Source organism: Gopherus flavomarginatus, chromosome 17 (assembly GCF_025201925.1).
Source record: "Gopherus flavomarginatus isolate rGopFla2 chromosome 17, rGopFla2.mat.asm, whole genome shotgun sequence".
Lineage (NCBI taxonomy): Eukaryota > Metazoa > Chordata > Testudines > Testudinidae > Gopherus > Gopherus flavomarginatus.
Window position 1 is genome coordinate 4,205,552 of NC_066633.1, and position 26,114 is coordinate 4,231,665.

At 41.1% G+C, this 26,114-nt stretch overlaps 2 protein-coding genes across 3 annotated transcripts in view; one reads left to right on the forward strand and one right to left on the reverse strand.

The window, feature by feature from the left end:
• The window catches only part of MRRF (mitochondrial ribosome recycling factor), a 20,247-nt gene extending 12,173 nt beyond the window's left edge, over positions 1–8,074 (reverse strand). The window contains exons 1-4 of one of the 2 annotated variants that reach the window (XM_050926850.1): positions 7,989–8,074; positions 5,341–5,549; positions 4,398–4,553; positions 3,023–3,141 (exon numbers count right to left, since the gene is read on the reverse strand). In XM_050926850.1, the coding sequence (XP_050782807.1) occupies positions 3,023–3,141; positions 4,398–4,553; positions 5,341–5,524 (459 nt within the window). In that variant the 5' untranslated portion in view covers positions 5,525–5,549; positions 7,989–8,074. The other variant, XM_050926849.1, reaches the window with a different exon arrangement.
• On the forward strand, positions 8,040–26,114 carry RBM18 (RNA binding motif protein 18). The gene is made up of 6 exons (XM_050926853.1): positions 8,040–8,110; positions 8,536–8,654; positions 16,668–16,794; positions 18,373–18,459; positions 21,800–21,885; positions 23,945–26,114. Exons 1-6 carry the CDS (start codon positions 8,108–8,110, stop codon positions 24,102–24,104), a joined length of 582 nt encoding a protein of 193 aa, XP_050782810.1. The 5' UTR covers positions 8,040–8,107; the 3' UTR covers positions 24,105–26,114.

Here is a 26,114-nt window from a genome sequence, read left to right on the forward strand (position 1 = left end):
CACATATAATTGGAGTAAAGACAAATAGGGTTAATATGTTACCTAAAGAAACTGGGGCTGATGGGGATGAATCCAGTTGTCTTCAACGGTTCAACACCAGAGCTGAATTTGGCACACAGGGCTTAACCATCCATTTAGACCCTGATTCAGCAGAGTACTTCAGCATTTAAGTGATATGGACTCACTGACCTGTTTGTGGTGTTTTACAGCATCTGTTTGGTACTTGTATTGTCTCAAATGCAAAATAAAGTCAAGCCAAAAGAACACGAGAGAAAAACACTGAGAATGGACCCAAACACTCAGGTGCTTGAAGCTAAGCATGTGCTTAAATCCTCTGCTGCATCAGGGCTTTAGACACTATACGTAATAGCCATCTCCCACGTTAAAATTCACCTGCAAGAGAACTTCCTGACAGACCCACTAGAACGTTAAAGGGAGTTGCCTGGCCTCATCAGAGCACAGATCCCGGTCTACACAAGTTATTCTCAAATGCACACATCTTTTGCTTCATTTTCTCTCTATATGATCTATGAAAGACAAACTGCCTCTTTAACAAAAATATCCCCTTCAAATGCAAGGCTTGGTTACAATCCTCTCTATCCCATGAGATGTGGAGTGGTGTTTTGGAAAGCACATAATCAGTTCTTTTTTAGTATAGCATTTGGAGATCTGATGTTATCGAGAAAGGCAGCAAAGAGTGTGGATCATATTCAGAAACAGCAAGCATTAACTGTCCCATTTGAAAGCAACCCAATCAATCCCAAACTGGACTTTTGTTGGGTTCCATTGTTCAGCGATTTCTGATCATGTAGTCAAACAGTATGGTCATGTTATAGCTAAAATGTCATTTTATCAGACACATTGATAGCAAACTTCCATCATGCCCTGTCAATTTATTTCATTCTTTAACATGGGCAATAACAGAAGCCTTGATTTTTTTTCTAACAGTATTAAATTTTCTTAAAATAGTGCTGCTGTTTCTGTTCCTCTTTTCCTATCGTTAACTTTAGCTGCAGGCTACACTACTAGATTGTAGTTACAGTATGCACCATTTATCAATCAAGGCGCTCTTTGAAACTGTGCTGCATTTGCAGGCAAACGAGCATCATGTCAACTTGGTGTCAAACACAACTGCTAGTATTTAAGTGGATTTAAAAGTTAAGAAATGCTAAAGACGTTGAGAACAGAGAAAACCTCTAGTAGATTAGCTCAGCATTTTAAAGCCATAAACATGTGATGTTATAAACCAGTGTCTGGGTTATGGGAAGGAAATGCTCAGTTAAAGCAATATGGTTTAACATATACATTGGCTGAGACAAAGGAAAGGGAAAAATACAACATTACCCCCACTCCGTTCCAGCAAATGAACTATTCCTGTTAGAAAAACAAAAAAAACCTCACAAAACATCTGTTTTTTCTAAACCTTGCACATGACTAAGGCAAACAGGGTTTGGCCCAGGAGGTCCATTTCCACTGTGCTTTTCTCTCACATGCTCTTTTGACATAATGTTTATTCTTTGTTTGATACAATGCAAGCACCAGACAGATGCTGTAAACAACACATCCAGGTCAATAGTGCATGAAGTTATCTAGGCATTACCCCATCCTCCTACATCCAAGCAGTAGCTCCAGGTTATTTCCATCAAACAGATAACATAACAACCTCAGCTAGAGAAGTGTATAGCTGGCATTCAAGAGTTAAGTGGTACCTGGTTTGGGGAATAACTAGATTTGGGGCGATAATACAGAGAACAATATTCCATTTCTAGGCATTTGGTTCAAAGCCATTCTCACTTCCTCACTGCAGAAGGGCTGAGTCCCACAATGACTTATTTAAACCTTCTCACCTGTAAACTTTAGGGGTTCAGCTCTAGTTGGGACCTAGATCTGAACAGTTCACAGGATTGGACCCATAGTTCTTGAAAATGATCATGCATTGGATATGTTTTAAGAAGCCCTGTGGCATCAAGTGTCCTGTAATGACCTCCTTGGAGACTTTGCTGGCTTAATTAACTGGGAGAAACCTTTGAAAAATAAAGATGGATAAATGTTGGCAAACATCCAGTTCTAAAGCTGGGGCAATGGCTGACCTGTGCCTGCTCATACTAACTAGGATCTACAGAGCCCAATGAGACACTTTACAGTCACTATTCTGAGCAAAAGCCCTCTCTTTGGGACTGATAATGGTGGAAATTAAATGCCCAACTTTACTCCACTACGGGAGTGGCACAATCTATTCAGAAGTGGATATGCTACTTTTGCCACAGACTTTCAGAGGCTGCCATCGACACAAGTGAAAGACAAATAACTTTCATGGGTGTTTCAGTCCTCTACCATCATGTAATGGTTTCATGATATAGACTTGTCTTCATCAGGAGCTGGGCTGGCATAAATAGCAGAACAGATCTAGTATTCTTACTGTATGCATAATTCCTGAGTCAATGGGAGGTTTGTATGTGTGCAAAGAGTGCTGTATGTGACACAGATACTGGAAAGGGAAAGACCTTTTAGGCCATGGCAAAGCAGAATTTTCCTCTATATTATATTATCTCTAGCTTTATTCAGGCCAGTTTTAAATGACTCAAGTGATAGGAGACTATTCCATAAGGCTAAAAGAGCTCTCTCAGGAATTTTTCCCCTGATACTGTGCCAAATTCAATCTAAGCATCATGTAGCAATGACAACATTCCATTGCTGCTTCAAAGGTGAGGTACTCTAAACACAGGACAGCACAGGAAAGTCAACACATACATTCAGTAGTGAAACATTTAGTTCTGTTACTGTCAGATAAGGAAGTGACGTTGATGCAGAATGAAGTCAATAAGAATTATGCTAATTCTACTGGAGTGGAATTTGCCCCATTCAGTCGAAATTTTCCTTTGCTCAGTTTCATCCTATTATTCCTACAGTAATTATACTCCTTTTGGTTTTGAAAGGAGATAAAAAGCTTATGCCTCTGAGCTGCTCAGTCCCCTTTTCCTTCCATTTGGATCTTCATATCCCTTCAATCATGTCCACGTACCTCTGGAAAACTAGCCATATTTACTATAATGAGCTGAGGAGATTTCAGTGAGATTTGTCCAAGCTGGTTTAATGGAAACTTTCCATCTTTTGTTGTCACAGTTATATGATCAAGAGCGCCTTAAAATAAACCAAAATAACAATAGCATGTCAATATTACACAGCACTTTTATGTTAAAAAAAAAACTAAACAGCACTGCAATTACAATATGCATTCATACTCCTACTTCTTCATATCATGCATACAGACATTAGAAGAAAAGACAATATATTTTTTAAAATAGGTCTGTTCTTCCCTTGCAGAACAAGCAGTCCTATTTGTATTTATACATCCTTGCAATCCAAACTTCATTGGATTATGCTAATGCATGAAAACCAGAAAGTGAAACTCACTAGTTCATTTTCATTGCCAGAATGAAAAAGGTAAACAACGAACATAAATAGTAAAGTGGAAATTATGTATTTAAAATTCTTGCAATATAAATGATCTAAGCTCTTATTACACAAGTAAAGGAGATTTATATGATTTTTAAGCTGGCGGTGTTCCTCTATGCCCCCAGATTCTTTACTAAGTGCAGGAGTATTTAATTTAAAGTATTTTATTTCACTCTAAGATCCCCTTAATCTGCTTTGTAGTTTCTGCTGCAAAATGTTAACAGGCCAGAAAGCACAAGGGAGACAGGGCACTTTATCAGTATGATTTAAAAAAAAACAAAAACAAACCTGAGGTTAAAATAAATAGTTAAGCAATTGAGCTGCACATTCTAACTCCATTAGAGACTGAGTTAGGGGTGGTGAAGGATCCGTATTTGGCCATTGTTTAATGTTAAGTTTTCTCCCTGAAACTGGATACATGTTACAAATGTGTGTATTCAGTGTGCTAGAGTAACTGTAGCTTGGTCAAATATATTCACGTTTCTTTACGAACACAAAATTCACTAAGTGAATAGGGTTTGTAAAGGTCACTAACCACAAATATGCATTGCAGAAGTCTGTATATGCCAGACACCAGCCTGATGGCAATTTCCAAAAGGCTAATTTAATGGCAATTGGATTTTTCCTGCCCTACTGCACCATTAGCTGACAACTTGCTTCTTCATCACATCTGCAAACAGTTCAGTTAGACATTTTTGACATCGCCCACTTACAAAAGCCATTTTCAGGAAGTTATTAACAAAAATGGATTCTTCCTGGTCAAGCTCAGGGTGAAGAAAGTCTTTAGTTGGGGATCTCAAGGTTGCAGTAATTGGGTGCCCAGTGAGTAACTCAATAAAAAGAAAATCAATTTGCAGAAAATGAAAGACACAGGTCTGGGCTGGAAAGGCTCAGTGGATTTATTTATAGACAGTAAAGAATTATACAAGCAAGTTACTGACCTGGTGAGGTCCTTATAGTGAGATTTTTCCCAAATTCTTCCTTAAGGGCTTCCACCACTGCCTGCATTTCACCATTTACCTCCCCTAGACTGATAATATCTTCAACTAAGGCAGCATTGATATTCACTCTGGCCTGGGGCTGCCCTTTCCCCTTAGCTGAAAATTGAACACACAATTAATTTCTGTACCACTGACAATACCATGGTCTTTTACTGAGTAATCACATTAGAAAACTATCAGAGGGGTAGCCGTGTTAGTCTGGATCTGTAAGAGCAGCAAAGAATCCTGTGGCACCTTATAGACTAACAGATGTACTGCAGCATGAGCTTTCGTGGGTGAATACTCACTTTGTGGGATGCATATAATTGATTTCCACTACATGCATCTGACGAAGTGGGTATTCACCCACAGAAGCTCATGTTCCAATACGTCTGTTGGTCTATAAGGTGCCACAGGACTCCTTGCTGCTTTCACATTAGAAAAGAAAAAGGTGCCATTGCAACTACTTTCAGATTAGTAACTGGAGTTTAGCATAAATTGAAATATATTTTTAAGATGGTAAATGATGAGCTTGTGATCCAAAATGTATTTGCACATCATGCTCCGTGTGTTTTCTAACACTAATTCCAATGTGGAACATGAAGATTGCTAATTAACGACCTGATCCTGCAAAGATCTCTACAGGTGTGAACTCTTGCGGGATTCCTGTGAGGATCAGGGATTAATGGCCTTACTCATGCAATAGTCCCCTTGCCAGCAACAAGAGTGCTAAGTGACCATTTTAAAATTAAATTTCAGCTGCGCAAGGGCTAAAAGATTAGAGAGTTTTGAAGAAAATAAAATGTTCTGGTCACCAAAATAAAGGTACTTCCCAGAGAAAAAGAGGTGGAAGAGGATACATAATTAGAAGTTGCAAATTCTAGTAAAGAGGCTTCTTTCTTACCTTTGGCTTTCTTGGTAGCTAGATGTCTGGTCAGCATTGTCTGGTGGACCACACACTGCCTGCAGCCATTCAGCATCAAGCCTGTATGCCTCAAAGGTACTTGTAGGGGTGGCCTTACTAGTCCTGAGGAAGAATTATGAAGCAGGGGAGGTAGCTGACGGAGACACCTTAATGCCATGGCCATGGCATACAACTACTCTTTCATTCACCTGGCAAAGGGAAAAATAGGTGACACAAGAACAATCTTCTACAATCATCATCATGTAAAAATGGTTTCAAGTTTAGTATCAAACTGTCAGTCCACAATAAAGATCAGAGGACAACAGGCCTGCTTCTGGTCCTAATAAATCAAGTCGGTTTTGCTGCTGATTTCAATGGCAGGATGACTGGATCCAATATACTCGGATAGCATTAATATTGACATCTGCCAAGGAGGTGTGGAGGCTGCGTTAAGAAGGAAACACTAAACACATGTATGAAATCACATTTTTGACAAGATGCTCTATTTATATGTCAGTTGAATACAGATTTAAACACAAAATTCAGGGGCACAAAATTTGAGACTAGAATCCCTCAGTCTCCTTCCTGTTTTTAAAATAATGACTATTTATTATTTGTATGGCAGTAGCACTTAGGCCAGGACCCTATTGTGCTAGGCACTATCTAAACAGAACAAGACCCTGCCCCGAAGAGTTTACTATCTAAATATAAGACCAGACAACAGGTGGATGTAGACAGATGGTGGAGCAAAGAAACAGTATTGTTCAACATGACAGTCAGTGGTATCTTATTCACCCCTATTGCTACACACAGGAATCATTTCACCCACCACTGAAATGCAGCCATCTCTGAGATGCTCAGATACTCAGGTAATGTAGGCCTTATAAGCTGCCTCCTTAGCCTGTTAAAAATCCTTAATTAAACCTTACCTCTGCTGTAAAGTGTACAAATCATGACCATCTGGCACTGCTTAAGACAAATGGCAAGCATTAAACTGCTTTTGATACCTCATCCTCCCACTCACCCACACCCCTTATATTAGGCAGGTTTAAAACAAACAAAAGGAAGTACTACTTCACATAACACACAGCCAACTTGTGGAACTCATTGCCAGGGGATGTTGTGAAAGCCAAATGTATAACTGGGGTTAAAAAACAATTAGATAAATCATGGAGGGTAGTGTCAAGTATCAGAGGGGTAGCCGTGTTAGTCTGGATCTGTAAAAGCAGCAAAGAATCCTGTGGCACCTTATAGACTAACAGACGTTTTGGAGCATGAGCTTTCGTGGGTGAATACCCACTTCGTCAGATGCATGGAGGGTAGGTCCATCAATGGCTATTACCCACGCTGGTCAGTGATGCAAAGCCATGCTCAGGGCAACACTAAACCTCTGACTGCTGGAAACAGAGTGGATCACTCTATAATTGCCCTGTTCTCTATACTCTCCCTGAAGCTCTGGCATTGGCCACTGTCAGAGGCAGGCTACTGGGCTACCTGGACCATTGGTCTGACCCACTATGGCTGTTTTTATGTTTCTTTTGTTTTGTCCAACTTCTGCATCCTTTGTGACATTTGGATTCTAAGTATTCTGGGAGTGGGACTGTTTTCTCTGTTACTTATTGTCTTGTCTTTAGAGCACACAATACAACAGGGATCGTTTGTCTGAGCTTCCGAAATGCTGCCACAAAACAAGTGAATAATAATACACTACTGCCAACTCCATGCATTTGAATATTATGAGATTAACTTAATTTTTTTTAATAAATAATAAATGTGGGGGGGTTCTTATTTGCTGCCTTGCTTTTGAACCTCTAGGGTACAGACAGGACACATTTTCAAGCATTTGTCTGCAACCAGGAGGGCCACAAACATTTTACAAAAAATTAAGTGACAGCTGGGATTCTCCTGTATTCACATGAATCCAGCAGCTGAGACTTATGTAAAAATAACACCTATTGCAAGACCGAACAATTGTGAGAACTGGCAACACTGAAGACGGAAAGACAGCGTAGGATGTGGTGGCAGGTTAGTAACCACACAGCAGTGCTGCCCTGCAGTTTGGGACAGGAAGTGAGGAATACCACACCCAGGTAAAAACAGCCGTAGGAAATTAGGGAGGCAGAAGATAGTGTCCTGCTTTGGGCTCTGGGGAGGAGTTCACAGTGATATCGATGCCATGGGATCGTTACCAGCCCCAGGCTGCCAGGGGCTGGGTTTTACAGCCATCACCCTAGGCACCTCAAGCACAACAGACTCCCCCCCTCCATGGCCCTTACACACCCCTTGTGAAGCCCTACGTCAGAAACAGACCAAGAGGGCACCTGGCCTCAGGAGCTCCTCCCCTGCCCCCAAGCCCCGCCCCCTCCTACCGGAGCTCTGCCCCGTGATGCAAGCCCCGCCCCCTACTCCGGAGCTCTGTCCCAGAGCTCCACCCACCGCTCCCGAGCCCCGCCCCCAGGTGCCCTGCTCTCAAGCTGCCAACACAGTCCCGCCCCCAAGCTCGCTCAGCCCCGCCCCGGACCTTAAGCCCCGCCCCCTGCTCTGGTTGCCGTCGCTCGGTCTCCCGGTTCCCGTAGTTGGGCCCCGCGCTCCCACTCGCCGCTCAGCCCGCGAAGGGGCGCCCCGCACGCTGCGTCAACGTCACCCACCTGCGACACGTCCTTGCGTCAGACGTTTGCGTGGCGTGTCACCACAGTAGGGGAGGGGGCGGGGCCTAGGGGGGTGGAGGCCGCCGCCACTGGCTGCGCCGGTCCGGAGTGCCGGACCCATGGTGAGTGCGGTGCGGCCCGGCCCGGCCCCGCCTCTCAGCCCCTCCCCTGTGACCCCGGCCCGGCCTCTCCTCAGCCCCGCCCCTCCCTGTGACCCCAGCCCGGCCCACTCCTGCCCGTGTCACCCCCGGCCTGGCCATGGCAACGGCCCCCGGCCTCGTCCCGCCTGCCCCCCCCCCGGCCTCCGGACCCTCTGTGCCCTCCCCCCGCGTCCCTGTACGAGTCCGGGTCTGTCTCTGGTCCTGGGGTTGTCACTGTCCCCTGCCCAGGGCCCCCCCGGTTTCTGCACCACCCCTTCAATAAACAGCCCCGCCACGTGTCCTGTGTCACTGACACCCCTCCCCTGGCCCAGGGGGAGGTGGGAGGGAAGCGGCGGCTCTGCCCCCCCCCCCCCGCTGTCTCTCAGTATCTCATTTCTCATGTGCAGAGATTGATGGCGGCGGAAATCAAAACCCTGCCTTTGGAGAATGCGTCCATCCTCTCCGAGGGCTCTCTGCAGGAGGGCCATCGGCTGTGGATTGGGAACTTGGATCCGAAGATAACGGAGTAAGTCTGAGCTGCTTTAACTTCCACAAATCACAGCGCTGATAACTGATGCTGGGGGCATTTCAAGTCTTTATGTGTTGACTTTTGGAGTTCTCGGCCCTGACTGCTGCTCCTCCACAGCACCTGTGCCTCTGCTATCCATTAAAATCAGCACCATTCAATAATGTATGGCAGATTAATGATTTCTGGAGATATCTGGAATAGTTAGGAGCTGTTAATCCTTAAGAGCCTTGTGTGGTACCTTGGCAAAGAGTTTGGGGATAAAGAGGTTAATATACTGTGCTTAAAACATTGCCTGGTTCCTGACTCTTGATTCTTTCCTCTATTCCCACCATACTGGTAAAAGTTAGATTAGAAGTTTCCAGCTGCTGCAGACCTGCTTAAGGATACTTTAAAAAACAGCTCTAAAGCACCTAACGTATGAAGTCAGACTTTTCTTGCCATCAGAGTTTGGCAGTTTTTTATGCTTTGCCCAGTCCTAATTTAATTGCCTCCAAACAAGTGCTCATTTTGCTTCCCTTGGGATGCGGTAAACCAAGAGTGCTGGGTAGTATCTAGTGACTAATGCAAATCAGAGACAGACCATCCAGTGAAAGGGCTGCCGGGTATCGATCTGACTCCCAATTGTTTTTACCCAGCACTGTCCACTGTATACTGAAGTGTTAAAATTAGTCCCAAGTGACATTGAAATAAGTAACTGTGATGTCTGAAAACAACATTGAAGATTTACAAATGTACAGTGGATGAGTCATCCTGGCCCTTTTATGAGAGAGGAGGATGCTAAAGAGTTGACATTTGACATCCCATCAAGATGGTATCTTAAATAGTGTAATAGCCCCCTTCTCTGTTTTATGATTTGATAACATAAGTGATCTAGAAGATAATATTAATGAGTTAAAGCAATGGTTTTCAACCTTTTTTATTTGCGGACCCCTAAAAAGTTTCAAGTGAAGATGTGTCCCCCCTTTGGAAATCATAGTCATGGTCTGCAGACCCCAGATTGAAAACCATTTAGTTAGAGCAACAATGTGCTTAGCCTGAATTGCTGACTTGTTTTCATTTGGGTCACACTGGGTGCCAGGATAGTACTTGGGTACCACCATGATTCAGTACCTCCTAGAGAGAGGTGTGAAATAGTAAGAAAGGACTCCAGAGATTGACAGCAGATATAGAGTACAGCTCCTGCTGCCCAGTTGTGCTGTGAGAGAGTTCATGTAGCTACACTGCTAGTGCATTTGATGTGAAGTTTCCCAGAGCCACTTCAAGACGGGAAATCTGGAGATGAAAAGAATCCTTTTATTTTTCTAAAAATGTGTTCAGGAACTTTAGGCTTGTTGGGACACTTTGCAGGAAGATCCATGTGGTTATTTTGCTCTCTTGTCCTTGTCAGCAGTTAGATGTGGACTGAACAGGGAATTAACTAACGTAGTAACTGAACAGCTGCTATACAGAATATAACATGACGCTAATCTCTTAAGATTTTCTGTCTATAATAAATGTGTAAGCATCACATTTCTCTGGCCTTGGAATGATTAAATGCAAATTAAATGTTGTGGTAACAAATTTGAGCATTTGAAGTGTACAGTTAAAATCTCAGGGAGGTAGGTGGATTGCTGTAAAAATATTAGATGCTAGTTGCCTGGTACACTAAACATCTTAGGAGTTTTTATAGAACAATCAAGGGTTTACACACTTCAGGAAAATAGGGTTTTTTTCCCTAGACTATTTTGTGTGTCTCAGTCATGGAACCAATTTTTGTTCTGCTCCTTATGTTTTTGCAAGTGCTACGTTTTTGTTCTAAGTGCAGTTCCTTTTAAGGGAGCAGTGTTCTAATCTTGTCTCTAAGTGGAGTCCATCATTAATGTAATGTCCTCTTCAGTAGTTCAGCTCTGGGCTACTGCCACCTCTTTTGCATTATTTACCATTTTTTGCCCCACATTTGTATGTCTTTGGTTTGTCTGCATTCAATAATTGCACAAGATGACATGATTAGATATGCGGCCCCTTGGAAATATTTGCTTGTGAAGTCCTTGGGGATTCAGGATGCAGGGTCAGTGTGAGGGAAGGAGTATAATATGCTTGTTAAATAGATTGGCTGTATAACTTCCTCTGGCATCCCTTCCTGCGATGTTCTTACATCTTGTTTTAAGACCTTTTGTTAGAGCCTCTTACTGTAGATCATCGCTTCAGATCCAGCCCAGATCAATAATGGCTGAACATTGTTACATCTGGCAGCTCTTAGGTGACCTGTGTGAAATTAGTTTGGTGTGTCTCAGACCACTTCCTTCTGGTGATCAGATGTTCATTTAAAAAAAAAAAAGCACTGTTACTTTTGCATTAATTGGTCCACTTGTTGGTAGTCTCAGCTGAGGCAGAGGGCTGAATTCCACTTTCACCCTCGGAGGCAGTCCTCCTGTAACAGAATTGAAACATATTGGTGAGTAGTTGTGGGTGATTCTTGCACAGCTGCTTCTCTTTCTGTACCTGTGCTGAGGGTTTTTTTCTCAGCACTAAAATAGTCACTAAAAAAAATTGCACATTATTGGCAGTATCTGTTTTTAAATGAATTGTATTTTTTTAAAGTTTTTTGTAATTCTGGTTTAAGACCTATGGATATTCTAGTGTTAGCATAACAAAGGTCTGAGTCACAGTTTTGTGGGAGTATTCTATTTTTACTAACGGTGAAAGAAGAAAAGTACTGTAGTTCCTCCTGTAACCCAGGGTACTGTTGCAGTAGGAAACACAGGGATTGCTAGTCTTTTGCTGAGTAATACTGTACAGTTAAAAATCATTTCAGCAGAAGACAAAGTCATTTACAGTTACAGGGCTTAAACAAACTGTGTTTACTTCTCTGCAGCACCCTTTTCACTTTGAACTATCAGTGCTGAGTAAAGAAGCTGAATCTTTCAAGTTACTTCTGTAAAATTTTAAATATAAGAAAAGATCTCTTGTCTCCTGCCTTTTCTTGATCACTTCAGAGTCTGACTTGTGCTTTTACTTGCCCTTCATAGGATTCTAGTTGTGCTTACCAGTCAGGAGGACAAGTACATGTCAAAACTAAATGTCAGTCCTTGTTTGCAGCCGATCCCTATTTTTTCTTGGAATTGCCCACTGGAATTTGTATGTTGCATCTTTTTATAATTGAGTAAAACCATCTTGATGCCAATAGCTGGTGTTATTCCTTCAAGAACTGGGTTTAAATTTATTTATTTAAATGGAGGTCCCAACACTGAGTTCGTACAGTCATGAAGCCCTTTAAAGAGCAACCCATAGCCACAAATTGGGTGCTGTAAAGACAGTAGAAAATGTGCACGTTTGAGCACAAATCTCAGTAGAATTATGAATATTAAAAAGTTGTAAATTAAGCATAGGGAGTGTTGCTTCCCACAGATTACTAATCACCAGTATGTGGTGATCAGGAGACTATTACCCATGCAAAAATGAATTGCATGGCAGATACCATGGCCATAATTCTATCGGGAGACTCACACAGAATTTCTCTTTTTTTCATAGTCTGTACTGCATCTTAATTGTGAGATTCCCATGGACATATCCTCTCCCAGTCATGCTTGCACAACCTCTCCTCCTCTCCTTCATAATATCTCAGTGGCAACTACAGTAATTGTTTACATGGAAAAATAGTATTAGGAAAGTGTCCAATGCAGCGTAGCAGCTGGAAAGAGGGTAAACCTGCATCATGTGGTAGAGTGGGTTGAGTGTTCCTAAAGAGAGGTTGATTCTCACTGGTTGGTAACCATTAAATCATGTTGACTTGCAGTTAAATGTAGTCTTTATGCCAAATTTGATTATTCTGTTTGCTAACCAGGAGGATACACTATAACTATCCTCATTTATTTAAGCAATTATATATTTTCACATGCATTTATTCAGATTCTGAATTCTCCACAACTTTTGTTAAAAAATGGAGAATGACATATTTTTTATTTACTAGAGTATGATTTGTTTACTTATAATTTGTATCAAGCTATATTTGGACGAAAATTGGAATTCAGTTCAAATGAACAAAAAGAGCATTTTAAAATATTTTTTAGTTAAAACTATCTCAGTTTTGATGCATACATAAGAAAAAATTCATCAAGACATGTTTTGTTTTAAAAACTCACGGATTTATTAAGCAAAGGAAGTATCTGTAATTAATGAACTGAACTGATTGTTTCTAGTCACCAAGTCTAGATGTTAGAACTAGTAGCTCTCATCCTCTCACCTCATTTTTGTTCATAGAATGGAAGACGAAAACCAGCTTTCCTGCTTTTTCAGCTCACGATCAGTTTCTCAACTTTTAAATGGCCTAGTCACTGAAGTGAACTAGTAAAATAAACTGAAATTAAACAAATATTCTGCACCTGCAGAAGAGTATACTGCTGTCAAAAGCAAGTTTAGCACTTCAACAAACTCTGGTTGTAGGTGCTTAGCCAGTGACTTCCAGCAGTTCAGTGATTTGACGTTCTTTAAACTTTGGCAACAAATGTACTGCTGGAACATTATTTTTTTTAAATGATTTTAATTGATTATAGTAAATGTAGGCCTTTAATACAGCCTGTCATAACTTCAACATTAATGTTAAATTAGTTTATTTTTAAAAGAAAAATGTATTTAATTTAAAACAAACCTTATTTTTTTAAAAAATCCTTTTTTTTTTCCTCTCCACCGTGTCACGTGACCAGACATCTGTCTGTGACTATCAGCAAGTCCTCTGGAGACCACCCATTGTTAACAGACCACAGTTTGGGAACTTTTATTCTAGGAGTTAGAGTGAAGTCCTGGGTGTTCAGACATCTGGATTCTGCTCTCTACCACTAACCTGCTGTGATGTGATACTTAACCTTGCTGTGCTTTAGTTTACTCATCTGTAAAATGGGTGTAACAGTTGCCTTCCTCACAGCAGTTGAGGCTTATTGTCTGCAAAGCATTCTGAGGTTATTACTTGAAGAATATTTTGGAAAGGAAAATACTGTATTTACAGTGTTACTCTTTGTTACACACTTACACATGTATGACTTCCATTTTCTCAGTGGCCATCAAATGGCTCTATTTGTAAGCTTCTAGAGTATGTTTTTCTCCTTCCTCCACTGTGCAGCTACTTGTCTAAGATTCCAACCTGATGAGTTTTACCTAGAAAACAATGTGTACATAAGTTGTTGTTACAGACATTTACTGGCTCCCTATGGGGGAAAATTCCCAGTAATAATAGATTTAGCATGTGGCCCGGTACCTTTTCAGTATCCTTGGGATAGCATTGTTCAGAGGAAGCCTTGAGTGTGTTTGAATAGCGCTCAGGGTGCCAGGAGGAAGGCCAAAGGAAAAGGAAATGGGAGAGCTGCTGGTTTGTCTCACATTTACATCAGATGACAGGAAGTGGAAATTGAGGTTGGCTGGAGCAATCTGAGGGGCCACATCTGTGTGACTAGCTCAAAGCTCCTTGTAGCCCAAGTGGTTGGTCTAAGAAAGTTTTCAGGCATAGAGTTTGTACAACAGAGCACTTTTTTTTCAGACTCCATACTTCCTTGGCAGGTCTTCCTTCACTTCTAAATTTCATTTTACTTGTAAACCCCATTGGTTAAGCTTTTGATTATTATTAATTATCTAGAAGTATCAATAGCTAAGAGGCATCTACAGAGCCTGCCATTTTTTACTCATACAAGACTGCAATTCTGGTTAGTTCATCCAGAATAGATTTAGCCAGCATTTGTAGAAATTTGGCTAATTGTGGCTTGATGATAAAGGGTGTTTGTGTCAAATGTGACCTAAATATAATCTGCTGGAGATATCTTCCAGATTATTGTATTTTTAGGACAGTTACAAACTACCATTCTGCTGCCAAGAAAGTAAAAATAAATAGTCACTATTTGGATGTGTGGATTCTCACAAGAAAAACAAACTCTGTTCCCTTTGGCAAGGTAACTATATAAGTTAGGGGTGTTTTTGTTTCTGAACAAAATATGCTCAGAAACATTGTTTCCTTCTACTTTGAAACAATATTTGGGGAAAGAACAGTTTGGTCAGGGCTCTATTTTCATACTCCTAAAAATAGCTAATAAAACATTACTTAATTACCTGAAAATGGCTTTCAAAAGGCCCTGGAATTTCAAAATGTTTCCTGGGTCTGGAGGACTCAACAAGGAATGGTCTCCATATCTTGAGGAATTTAGCACTTCAGGAGTCCACATCCTAGAAATAGATGTTAAAATGTGTCTGGATTTGTTGGTTGGATAGCCTTGGATGCAACAGGAAGGGAGGGAGTGGTGAGGTTTGCCAGCATCTTGTTAATTCCTCCAATTTTGCTTAGACATTTTCAGTATATTTTCTGATGTCTACTTTGTTCATATTCCCCTAAGCAGTGATTGAATGTGTACAGGTCTTTTGGAAGAACATAGTGTAGGAAATACCACATCAGTATTTCATCTGTGCAATCAATTAAAATCTGCTTAATCCAGTCTGAAACAACTTCCACATCCACCACTGGCCTGAAGATTTGCTGCACCTTCAGCCTCTAACAGTGTTTGTCAAACTTTTGTACTGGTGACCCCTTTCACACAGCATACCTAGAAGTGCGACACCCCCTTATAAATTAAAAACACATTTTTTTTGTATTTAACACTATTATAAATGCTGGAGGCAAAGTGGGGCTTGGGGGTGGAGGCTGACCGCTTGCAACCCCCCAGGTAATAACTTTGTGACCCCCAGGGGGTCACAACCTCAGTTTGAGAACCCCTGCTCTAACACCACACATCCTGCATGTCCACTTTGGCCAGTCCTGGAAGCTTACTCAAATTCCTGGAACTTTCTTACCTGTAGTCTGAAAAGATGTTTGAAATGGACTATAGTTAGGGGAAATGTCTGTGTGCTCTTGAGATTCATGTGTCTTGCTGAAGGTCCTTGACACACTGGCAGTTATGGGTCAACCACTGAATTTGAGTTTGTGCATATGCTGGTTTTTATTTTATTTTTTTTACTTACATTCAAGAATCTCAAAGTGTTTTGCAAACATTAAGTGTGAGGTAGAGAGACAACTAATCTTCTCATTTAACATAGTGGGAAATAGGCACAGAGAGGTCAGGTGACTTGTTAATCCTGTACAGCAAGTCACTGTTAGACCTGTCATTGGCTCCCAAGAGACCTGATTCAGTTCCCTGCTATAACTCTTAGGTAATATTTCCTATTATGGAGGAAGAAGTCTAGCCAGGTGAAGTGTGGTCCAGTTATTTTCTTCTCAAATCAGCTGCCATCATCCAGAGACTGTGGTGGAAGGAAACAACATAAGTTCAGAGAACTTGTAGAAACAGCTTTAACTCAACCAACAATATTAGTCCTTATTTTGTGTCTAGTGCACTAGCCTGCAAAGCAGACAAATCAAGTGCAAAATCTTAGCTGTATGTGCAGTTGTGTGGCTGGTTTTTATACTTTGCCTAACAAAACACACAATAGTACAAGATAATGTTAATTCAACGTGCCTGTAACCTTCATGTCCATAGCTGAAATTAAACGCTTAGCGCATGTCAATGATTATATGCCTCAACCAGAAACATATCACTAGGTCTCACTGGGCTGACATAAAAGCGAAATTTGACCACCTTCTATCTGGTCTTCTGTCACTTCTCAGTCACTTTATGGAGTTTTGTCCTCCAGTATGTTGCTGATTCTCTCATTTTAGTGTCATGCAAATGTGACTGACTCACATCTTAGTCCAGGTTGCAAATCCTTCAGATGGCACTCCTGTGGGTGGATTAAGTTCTAAGGCTTTTGTGCCGTGAGTTGACAAAACAGCCACCAATGACATTGGGTGCTTCTGAGATGTGAATATCAGAGGGATGTTGTATACTGGACTGGTTGGCAAATATATGGAATGGGTGCATACTCTTAAGAGAACACACGAGACAGGATTTAAATCACTGAATTATATGTGGTGACTTCTTCACGCTTTTTAAATTTCCTTGTTGTAACCTCCTGTGCAAGGTTGCCTATAAATGTCTGTGTTGTGTGTGTTCTTTTCAGATACCATCTCCTCAAACTCCTTCAGAAATTTGGCAAAGTAAAGCAATTTGACTTTCTGTTCCATAAGTCAGGTGCATTGGAGGGGCAGCCCAGAGGATACTGTTTTGTGAATTTTGAAACCAAGCAGGTATGTGGCCTTTTTTCTCTTAACATTTGATCCTTGTGACTGGCTGATTACCTTTACTGCCTAAATTAACTACATCGACTGAAAGATGAGATGGAAGACAATAATGAAGGGAAAAAGGAGGTGCCCAAGTGCCTTGCGATACATAAACTCCTCTGCATACCCACCCCACCCATATGGTGCAGTCCCTAGAAGTAACAGTGATGATTCCCCCACCGCCTCCCTGGGGCAGTTTTGTTAAAGATTTTTGACACTGACACTAATGGGGGGCAAGCCATTAGATTTACTGGATGGCCGTCTAATAGGATACTAAGGCGCTTGTTGAGAACCCATATAAATTCTTAGTTTCAGATTGTGTAGCATACTAAACCTAGGACTACTGCTGCTGTTTCCTCCCTATATTTTACTCTTCCAGCCCCTGATGCTTCAGGAAGACCCAAACCCTGCCCTCGTACAATTCTCCACCTGTGTAATGCTGTGCATCTGTTGGGAGTGGGGGAAGAAATACTCCCTTCTGATCCCTGTGCTGTTTATCTTACATTATAAAGCATGGGTTGAAATTTGGGTTACCTGTAGTATCATAGTCACAAACGTTGGGTGTAGCTGTGAGGAGGTGCACAAGTAAAGTGTGTTTGTTGGTGCAACCTTCTTCCTTTGTTGCTGTATCGCCAATAAGGAGGTGGGGTAAAGCCACAACATACAGCTCAATATCACTCCCTTGTGGCTCAGGAAGTGACATTGGAGCACTGATGCATGCAAGGGAGGAACTGAGGAAAATAATGCTGCAATGAAGGTTGCTAACAGTAGCGGGATCACTGCATAGAAGCACTTTGGGGAAGCAGAATGAGTGAAAGATGCTGTTGTAATTCTAACTTTCATGCTTTTTAAAGTAATGAGCAAGAAATTAACTCAAAGTTAAAGTAAACAACATACTAGTGACTATCGTCTTCCCCCCTACTTTAATTGAACCTTTTGAAGCTCATTTTTCAGAGGCAGCTACAGACAAATAAGCTGAATAGGAAGAAATAGCAGGATCCAGTAGGGCCTGGTCTGGATCAGCCAGTTAATATTAAGGATTCAGGAAATCTGTGATTGTATTGTGTGGTCTGTGGCTGACCTTCATATTCTATCTCTTTGTCTCATTCTCAGATCTTTCTAATACTGGTTATTGAACAGAGTCCAGGTGTAAAGTCAATAGTTTAGGCGAGCAATACTGAGAGAAATACAAATAGTGAATTGCAGGTGTTTCCCATAGGAAACAGAGCAATTTTAAACCTCCTTGAAACACTGTTCCAATGTTCCTTACATCTGGTTCATTGGACGTTTCTGTGATGCTTTTATTTTGATTTGAATAAAGAAATTTTCTTTGTGAGTAATCTCTGAAATGGTTTATGAGGGCATTATAGCTTGCATGAGTGTTTGGGATTCCCAGAAACACTAACTGAACAGTAGCATAGATTGTTTTTATGGTGTTAGTCAGCCATCTCTGTAAATCAGTCTTGTACATGGAAGAAAGAGTCCTTGGACAGATTTTGATAATAAACAAACCAACTTACTTTTCTGAACTGTCTTCCGGTGCAGGAAGCAGAACAAGCAATCCAGTGTCTCAATGGTAAGCTGGCCCTCTCCAAGAAGCTGGTGGTGCGATGGGCACATGCACAAGTAAAGGTAAGCTTTTGACTGCAGACCTCAACAGTCTTATGAGGATGCATAATTTGAAACAAAAATCTTCTCTCTGTGCTAGATCAAAAACAGGGAGAGTTGCATAATTGTCCTTCTCTGTACTCTAACGTTTCACTTCAGCATTCAGAACTTGTGTAAGCTTCTTGTGTGATCTGATTTTCAGCTTTTACTTTGTTCATAACCTGCTATACAAATGTTGCTGCCCATCTTATTCCTTAAATATTTTGACCCTTTAGAAATTGTGTACTGAATGTTCTCTGCAGACTACTTGTCTTTTGTCATAATCAGTTGTACATGCTAAATATTAAGGATCAGATTTTTAGCAATTATATTGATATAATTCCAGTCAAATTTAGGAACATGGGAACTGGCACTCAGGAATACACCAGTGATCCATCAAAGCCAGCGTCCTGCCTACAGTTCTGACCAGATACTTCAGAAGAAGGTTTTAGAATCTCCGTAATAACTTACCCTCAAGAGATCAGCTAGTGGTGGTGGTATGTCCTGAAGCTGAGAATATAGATCACTTCTTCCCCCAGTACTGTTTTTTGTACAGGGCATGTTACTGATTCTGCATTTCCTAGTTTTTCTGTTCTGCTTCCTAAAGCACTGCAGGTGGTAGATTCTTTTACTTCTGATTTATAAAGCGACACATTTCTTATTAAAAAAAACAAATCAGCTCTACCTTTCATTTTGACACATGTTGGTTTTGCAGCAAAGTTTGATCGATCTGTGCTGATAAATGCAAAGTAATGCACATTGGAAAATATAATCCCTACTATATATACAGAATGATGGGATCTAAATTAGCAAGCGATCTTGAACGAGATCACTCAATAAAGAGATCTTGGAGTCATAGTTGATCTCTAAAAACATCTGCTCAATGTGCAGCAGCAGTCAAATAAGCTAACCGTGTTAGGAACCATTCTGTGGATGCTCCAGGGCTGGAGCACCCCTGGAAAAAAAATAGTGGGTGCTCAGCACCCACCAACCACCCTGCGGATCAACTCCTTCCCCCACCAGCCCTTCTGCTGGCGGCCCCGCTGATCAGCTCTTCTCGCTCCCAGCACCTCCTGCCTGCCACTGATCAGCTGTTCAGCAGCATTCAGGAAGCACTGGGTAGAGGGGGAGGAGTGGCAGAAAGAGGTGGGAGGAAGGGTAGAACAGGGCAGAGAGCAAGTGGGAATTTGGGGGAGGGCCTGGGGCAGAATGGAGGTCAAGCATCCCCCAGGAATTGGGGAAGTCAGCGCCTCTGTACAAGAAGATGGTAAATGCCACTATATAAATCCATGGTACGCCCACACCTTGAATACTGGATGCAGTTCTGGTTGCTCCGTCTCAAAAAAAAAGATGTATTAGAATTGGAAAGGGTACAGAAAAGGACAACAAAAATGATGAAGGGTATGAGGAGAGATTAAAAAGACTGGGACTTTTCAGCTTGGAAAAGAGATGACTAAGGGGGGATGATAGATGTCTATTAAAATCATGAGTGGTCTGGGGAAAGTGAATCAAGAAGTGTTATTTACCCCTTCACATAACACCAGAACCAAGGGTTACTCAATTAAATTAATACTGGTTAAAACAAACCGAAGGAAGTACTTCACATAATGCGCAACCAACCTGTGGAACTCTTTGTTAGGGGATGTCGTGAAGGCCAAAAGTATAACTGAGTTCAAAAATGAATTAGATAAGTTCATGAAGGATAGGTCCGTCAATGGTTATTAGCCAAGATGGCCAGGGATGTAACCCCATGCTTTGGGTGTCTCTAGCCCAGTAGTTCTCAACCTATTTACCACATCCAATACTACCTTTATGGTCCTGAGGATGTCACATGGGCCGCGGCTCTGAACTGACTGGGCCGCAATGGCCTGCAGGATGAGAACCATGGCCTAGCCTCTGACTGCCAGAAGCTGGGAGTGGATGACAAGGGGTGGATCTCAATAATTGCCATGTTCTGTTCATTCCCTCTGAAGCACCTGGGATTGGCCACTATCAGAAGATATGAAAAATGGTCAGACCATAAATGGAATTTGTCAGTACAGCAAATATTTGCTTGGAGAGGAATTCTGCAGAAAAACCTAATGCACAAACAGTGTGGGAGTATCACAAATAATGTGCAAAATACCTTAGTTCAGTTTGCAACAGCTTTTGCAATTCTCTGAATGGAAAGATTTAACTGCAGGAGGCTTTTGCCTATTGTGACAAGTGTTTATTTTAGGCAATACCAGCACCATGCTACATAGTTTTAAGATGAACAGCCAAGGCTTTAAAAAGAAAAAAACCTTACTAGATGCTGTTGTTTTGAGCAGTTCTACAGAAAAACAAACCTGAATTTGTGCCAAGCGAAACACGGAAGCAGAACACACTGAAAATATTTCAGGAGGTCCATTGCTGTCAGAAAAGAGAGGCTCACAAATTGCCTTCTTGCTGAAGGGGGCTGGTTCTGAACTGTTGTTGAATGCATTACCTTTCCACAGCGGAATTCCATATGACTGCATTTGTACAGGAAACAAGTGCTCTCTGTTCCCTTCTGGTTCTACGCTGTGCTTCTACAAAGGTCATATCTATTAGTACTCTATGGTAGGCTTACCTTGGACCAGGGCTTCCCAAAATTGGTTCAGGCTAAGCCCCTGGCAGGCTGCAAGACGCTTCGTTTACCTGAGTGTCCGCAGGTACGGCCGCTCGCAGCTCCCAGGGGCTGCGGTTCACCGTTCTCAGCCAATGGGAGCACCAGGAAGTGGTGGCCTGGTCCACGCCACTTCCCACAGCTCCCATTGGCCGGGAACAGTGAGCCATGGCCACTGGGAGCTGCGAGCAGCCGTACCTGCAGACGCTCAGGTAAACGAAGCGTCTCGCAGCCTGGCAGGGGCTTACCCTGAACAAGTCACAAACCAAGTTTGGGACCCCCTGCCTTGGGCCAATGGTTCTATTTGTTATGTGCCACACTTCGAATATTTCCCCACCATCACACACCGTGCTCATAAGAAGCAACTCTAAGCATGTTAAATGGTGGTAGGATAAGCCTTAATGATCCAAAATCAAGTGCCCATGGTAATCATACAGCATCCTAGCTATATGTGAACACCAAACAGAAGCATTTTCAAATAAAACAAATACATTCATTAGGACCATTACATTTTACTGTGTGGCTTAACCTAAAGGCTTTTTCGTAAAAATTGTACAGACTCTTGCCAGCAGAATATAAAATGAGATTAATCCAGACTGGAGGTGTGTCCATTGGCAAACCTGGTGTTTCTGAGCCTTTGTCTTCAATTCAAGTTCACTTAGTAATATCATTACTAAAAGTCTCTTTTCTCACCCGCAGAGATATGATCATAATAAAAATGAAAAAATTCTTCCAATCAGTCTTGAACCGTCTTCCAGCACTGAGCCAACCCAGTCTAACCTAAGGTAGGAACCTCCATAATTAAAATATGGCCAAATCAGTCAACCAGGGGCAAAACTCCCAGAAATGGGCCCATAATTGGGGTTTTTTGTTTTTCTGTTTTTGTTTTCTGGATCCTAACTAAAACAGTTACTATAACTACTGTATCTTATTGAATGTGGGTCAGGCTGCAAAATAACTGATCTGATGCAGAGCAATTTTGACACTTAACTTTTCTCTCTATTGATGCATGAAACCCCTGGTGCACTTAAAAAAAAGTAATGCATCATAGTCACATGACCGCACTTGACTAACAATGCCCACATTTTTCAGATGTATTTCAGTAATAGCTGTTTGTCTCTATCAGTTCCTGGTAGCCACAGTAGGAACACTGTTTGATTAGAGTGTGCACCATGCAATATTCTGAATACTGCAATTTCAGCTGCCCTAGAAACTGTTCCAACCTCTCTAACTTATGGCTCTAGAAGAACATTCTAGATGAGAAAAACATGTTCTAGTTTCCCTGTCATCTCCAAAATGAAAGTAAAAATTGTGGATTAGAAAAATACTGAACACTTCTCGTTATGATAGAGCCCTGGTCTTGGAGAAATGCAGTGAGAGAGACCTGCAGGAGTAGAGGACTGCACATCACATTCAGTGCCAGAAAGTATTGGGAGGGGCTGTTATGGATCTTTGAACTCCCCACCTCTCTCTCTTTCTTTCTCAGTATAGAGCTTGTCCTTTTAGACTTGTGCATGTTTTTTGTGATGAGAGTCAGGAAAGAGAGACAATCCCATTGAACTTCCCTTTGTTACACCAATGGGAAAACTATACGCCTAGATGCTACCTTACTTAATTTTGATTTAGCCTGATCTCTTAAGATGTTTCCTTGGTGATTTACAAGTTAAACATCTCCAAAGGAATAAACTAGCAAATAACTTTATGCTCTGTTCATCAGATAACAGTTCTGAATCATGGTTGCAAAAGATTGGATCTAAAAGAGCAGATTCAAGAGGAAAGACTCCATATAAAGAAGTGAGAAAAGAGGTCACTCTATAGTCCACTAAGAGAAACCATATAATTGAAACTACTGTTTACCTATTACACAGGGAAGCTGTGAGGTTTAGAATTTTTAAAGCACTTTGTGACCCTTGAATTAAATATTTTATATAAATGTGTATAATTATTCTGCACTCTATAAATGAAGCATTATATGGGGATTAGGACTGGGTATAACTGAATTGCCAGTAAGTAAAGAAAACTAGGCTGAACTTTATCAAAATTTGCACCTTATAGAAATTAGCACTAGTACTAGCCATTTTCTGGTGGTCACCGTCGCTTGGGACTGTTTTCACTGGCTGAACGTAGGAGTTGTAGTAAACACCCAGTGTTCTGATTGAGGAGCTGCATTGATGTGAGCTGAAGAAGGGGGTGCTGTCCTCGCCCTACCTACGAGGAGGGTGCTGGTGACAGAGGGCTCTGGGAATTTGGGATGGGGCAGAAGAGTTGTTTCTTCCTTTGCAAGGAGCTCTGACAAAGCTGGAAAAACAGTCTCTCCATATTAATGGCAGCACAGTTGTGCTGGAACCCGGGACTGGAAAATTCCATTGACTCTGAGGTTGAAGGAAGTGCCTGGCTTGCATTTTTCCCTGCAGCTTCCAGTGGCTTTATATGAGGCTGATTCCAGGGTGGTATCACAACGTGCTCAGACCAGTTGTAAAGTAGCATTACTTGCGTGTAGTGAGAAGACTTTAGGCATGCTTTCCTGGTTCAAAGCAAATGAGAACTTCTCTTTGCTGGGGGGGGATGATCCTTATTTTGTTTGCACTAGTGCAGGTTAGATCTCCCACCAGCAAAAACATGCAAAGCATTCAAAATGCAATTGTACATCAGTCCTTATGTTGGTAGATTCTTGGTTACCACTTTTAACCCCTTTCTGAAGGTAACGTTAGCTACCTTCTAATTACTCCTGACACATCTGAATATTCTAATGCAAGAGATACTGAATTATTTGAGAACATTGTTCAGTCTTTGGTAAAAGACAAACTAGACTTTATCTGTTCCACTTTATTTTCTCCTTTCTAGTGTCAGTGCAAAAATAAAAGCCATTGAAGCCAAGCTGAAAATGATGGCAGAGAATCCAGATGCGGAATATCCAGCACCACCAGCTCATTCCTACTTCAAACCACCTGATAAAAAAAGGACTACTCCTTACTCCAGAACTGCCTGGAAATTTAGAAGATGATGATTATGAATGGATAATGGTAGCAAGAAAGACTGTTTTATACACCTCTGAAATCCTCCAGTGCTTTTGTACTTTGTAGATTGTGCTCAGCTGGCACTGTCCTTCCCAGTCTCACTGTATATGCTACAATGTTTTATAACATTTTAAATTTTCTGATAACTCAGTGTATGCACAGAATTGAATGCTGTCCAGAAAAAATAAGGTTCCATCCAAAACTTGTGACTAACATTTAGACAATCCATGTTGCTAGTCTGGTTTCATTAGTAAGACCAGAAACATTAGCCAGTTGGCAGAAAGAAAAGCAAAACAAAGGAATGTTCCATTTTAATTCTGAGTGTTAAATTTAAGAAAGTACCTTTTTTTTTTCCCTTCAAACATAGAAAGTGTTCCGCTTGGTTTAAATATTTTTTAAGCAGAGGGAAAACACTGAGTTTTGATAAACATTCACTAGTTACCGTAAAAAGTCCTTTTCATCTTCCATACAATTAACTTTAAATGGGTTTTTCAGTGTTTTTAGCAAATATACATGCAATATTTTTACACAAGGCAGCAAATCTGTTTTGCACCTCAATTTGTTAAATTAAAGCCAGATCTAACCATGGGACAGCAAAAGGATTTTAAATGTTAATATTTCAGAACAGTTGTAGAAATCCAAGTATGTGTCTCAGTGCATTGGAATTATTAATTTATTATACATAATTGAATTTTACTCCGTGCTTCTAAAATAGCAACACTTAAAATATGTATCTGGAAATCTCATGTGCAAAACAGTAAATTTTATGATGTGAAAATGCTGTTTAAAGTTTTTACAGTCGCATATCTAGCATGCATAAATGTAATCCCCCTAAGAAGTTATTCTCCATAAACCAGATGTGACAGTGTGACACTGTAATGTTGCTGCCCCAGAGATCTGTCAGAAACACTACCTCAGAAATCCACCCAAACTAGGCTAATTCCTTTTTTGATTGGTTAGCAAAGACGCTTGGTTCTGACTGTTAGGAAAATGTGAGTGACAGGGATCTGTGGCATAGTGGTGCTACTGTATTGTAGGGATTATCTTTGCTTTAGAAAGGATTTAATTTATCTGAACTGGCATTTCACTTAAAACAGCACACGGCGCATCCTGTTCCCTAAACATTCTCTGCAACGCCGAAAGATCTGAGAAAAGATCCATAAAACTGCAAACATTTAATTCCTTTATGTGCACAATATAGTGTTGGATATGCGTGACAAGTGGGAGTTGTGATGGAGACAGCTTCATGCACTGGTACGGTAGATGTACTTCTATTTTGCCACGGTGTCCAATCTCTCCCTGCAAGTTCTTATAACCGTAATATAGTTTTCTGCCTTGCCAGTCAGGCCTGAATGGTTTACTCAGACTGATAACCAGTACATTTCCAAACAAGAGATAATTATCTCTAAACTGCCTGGGTTTCTAGACCAAATGTTTCTCATTTTTATGGCAAACTAAGGTTTGTATGCTTAAAACTTCACCTATTTTACAATGCAGTTTATAATTACAGTTCTGCATAAAATGTCCTTAAAGCCTCTAAACTATCTATCTAGACCATAGTTTCTCACTTGTATGAGAGATGCACTGTTTTCAAAGCGTGAAATGGATCATTGTGTAGAAGTAGGTCTTTAGCGATTGTTTGATTTCTAACTTGTTACCCAGGTACCTGAACAAAGTGAGCCTCCTTCTAGGTGTCACACCCCCTATGAATGACAATGCTGTCTGCTAAAAATTTTTGCCAACTAGGTCTTTGTTTTAGGTTTTTGCACTTATGTGATATGGTCTCACATTTGCAGTCCTCAGAGGATTTAGACTCATTATTTAAAACAAGCTGGTCAATTCTCTTTTTAATATGAATTTAGAAATAGCTACATTTGAATCAGGCATGCGGTTGTGTTCCCTTTCGAAAGCTACTGTGATATTTATTTGTATTTAAAATACGATCATTTGCTGAGGCTCTTGCAGCTCTTTGTGAATAAATAGATGTCTAAATTCTG

What these genes read in the sequence shown, in the direction of transcription:
- RBM18 (XM_050926853.1), top strand. An exon ending in TTGGATCCGAAGATAACGGA is followed by an intron (nt 8,655 to 16,667) that starts GTAAGTCTGAGC and finishes TGTTCTTTTCAG; the next exon opens with ATACCATCTCCTCAAACTCC. An exon ending in TGAATTTTGAAACCAAGCAG is followed by an intron (nt 16,795 to 18,372) that starts GTATGTGGCCTT and finishes CTTCCGGTGCAG; the next exon opens with GAAGCAGAACAAGCAATCCA.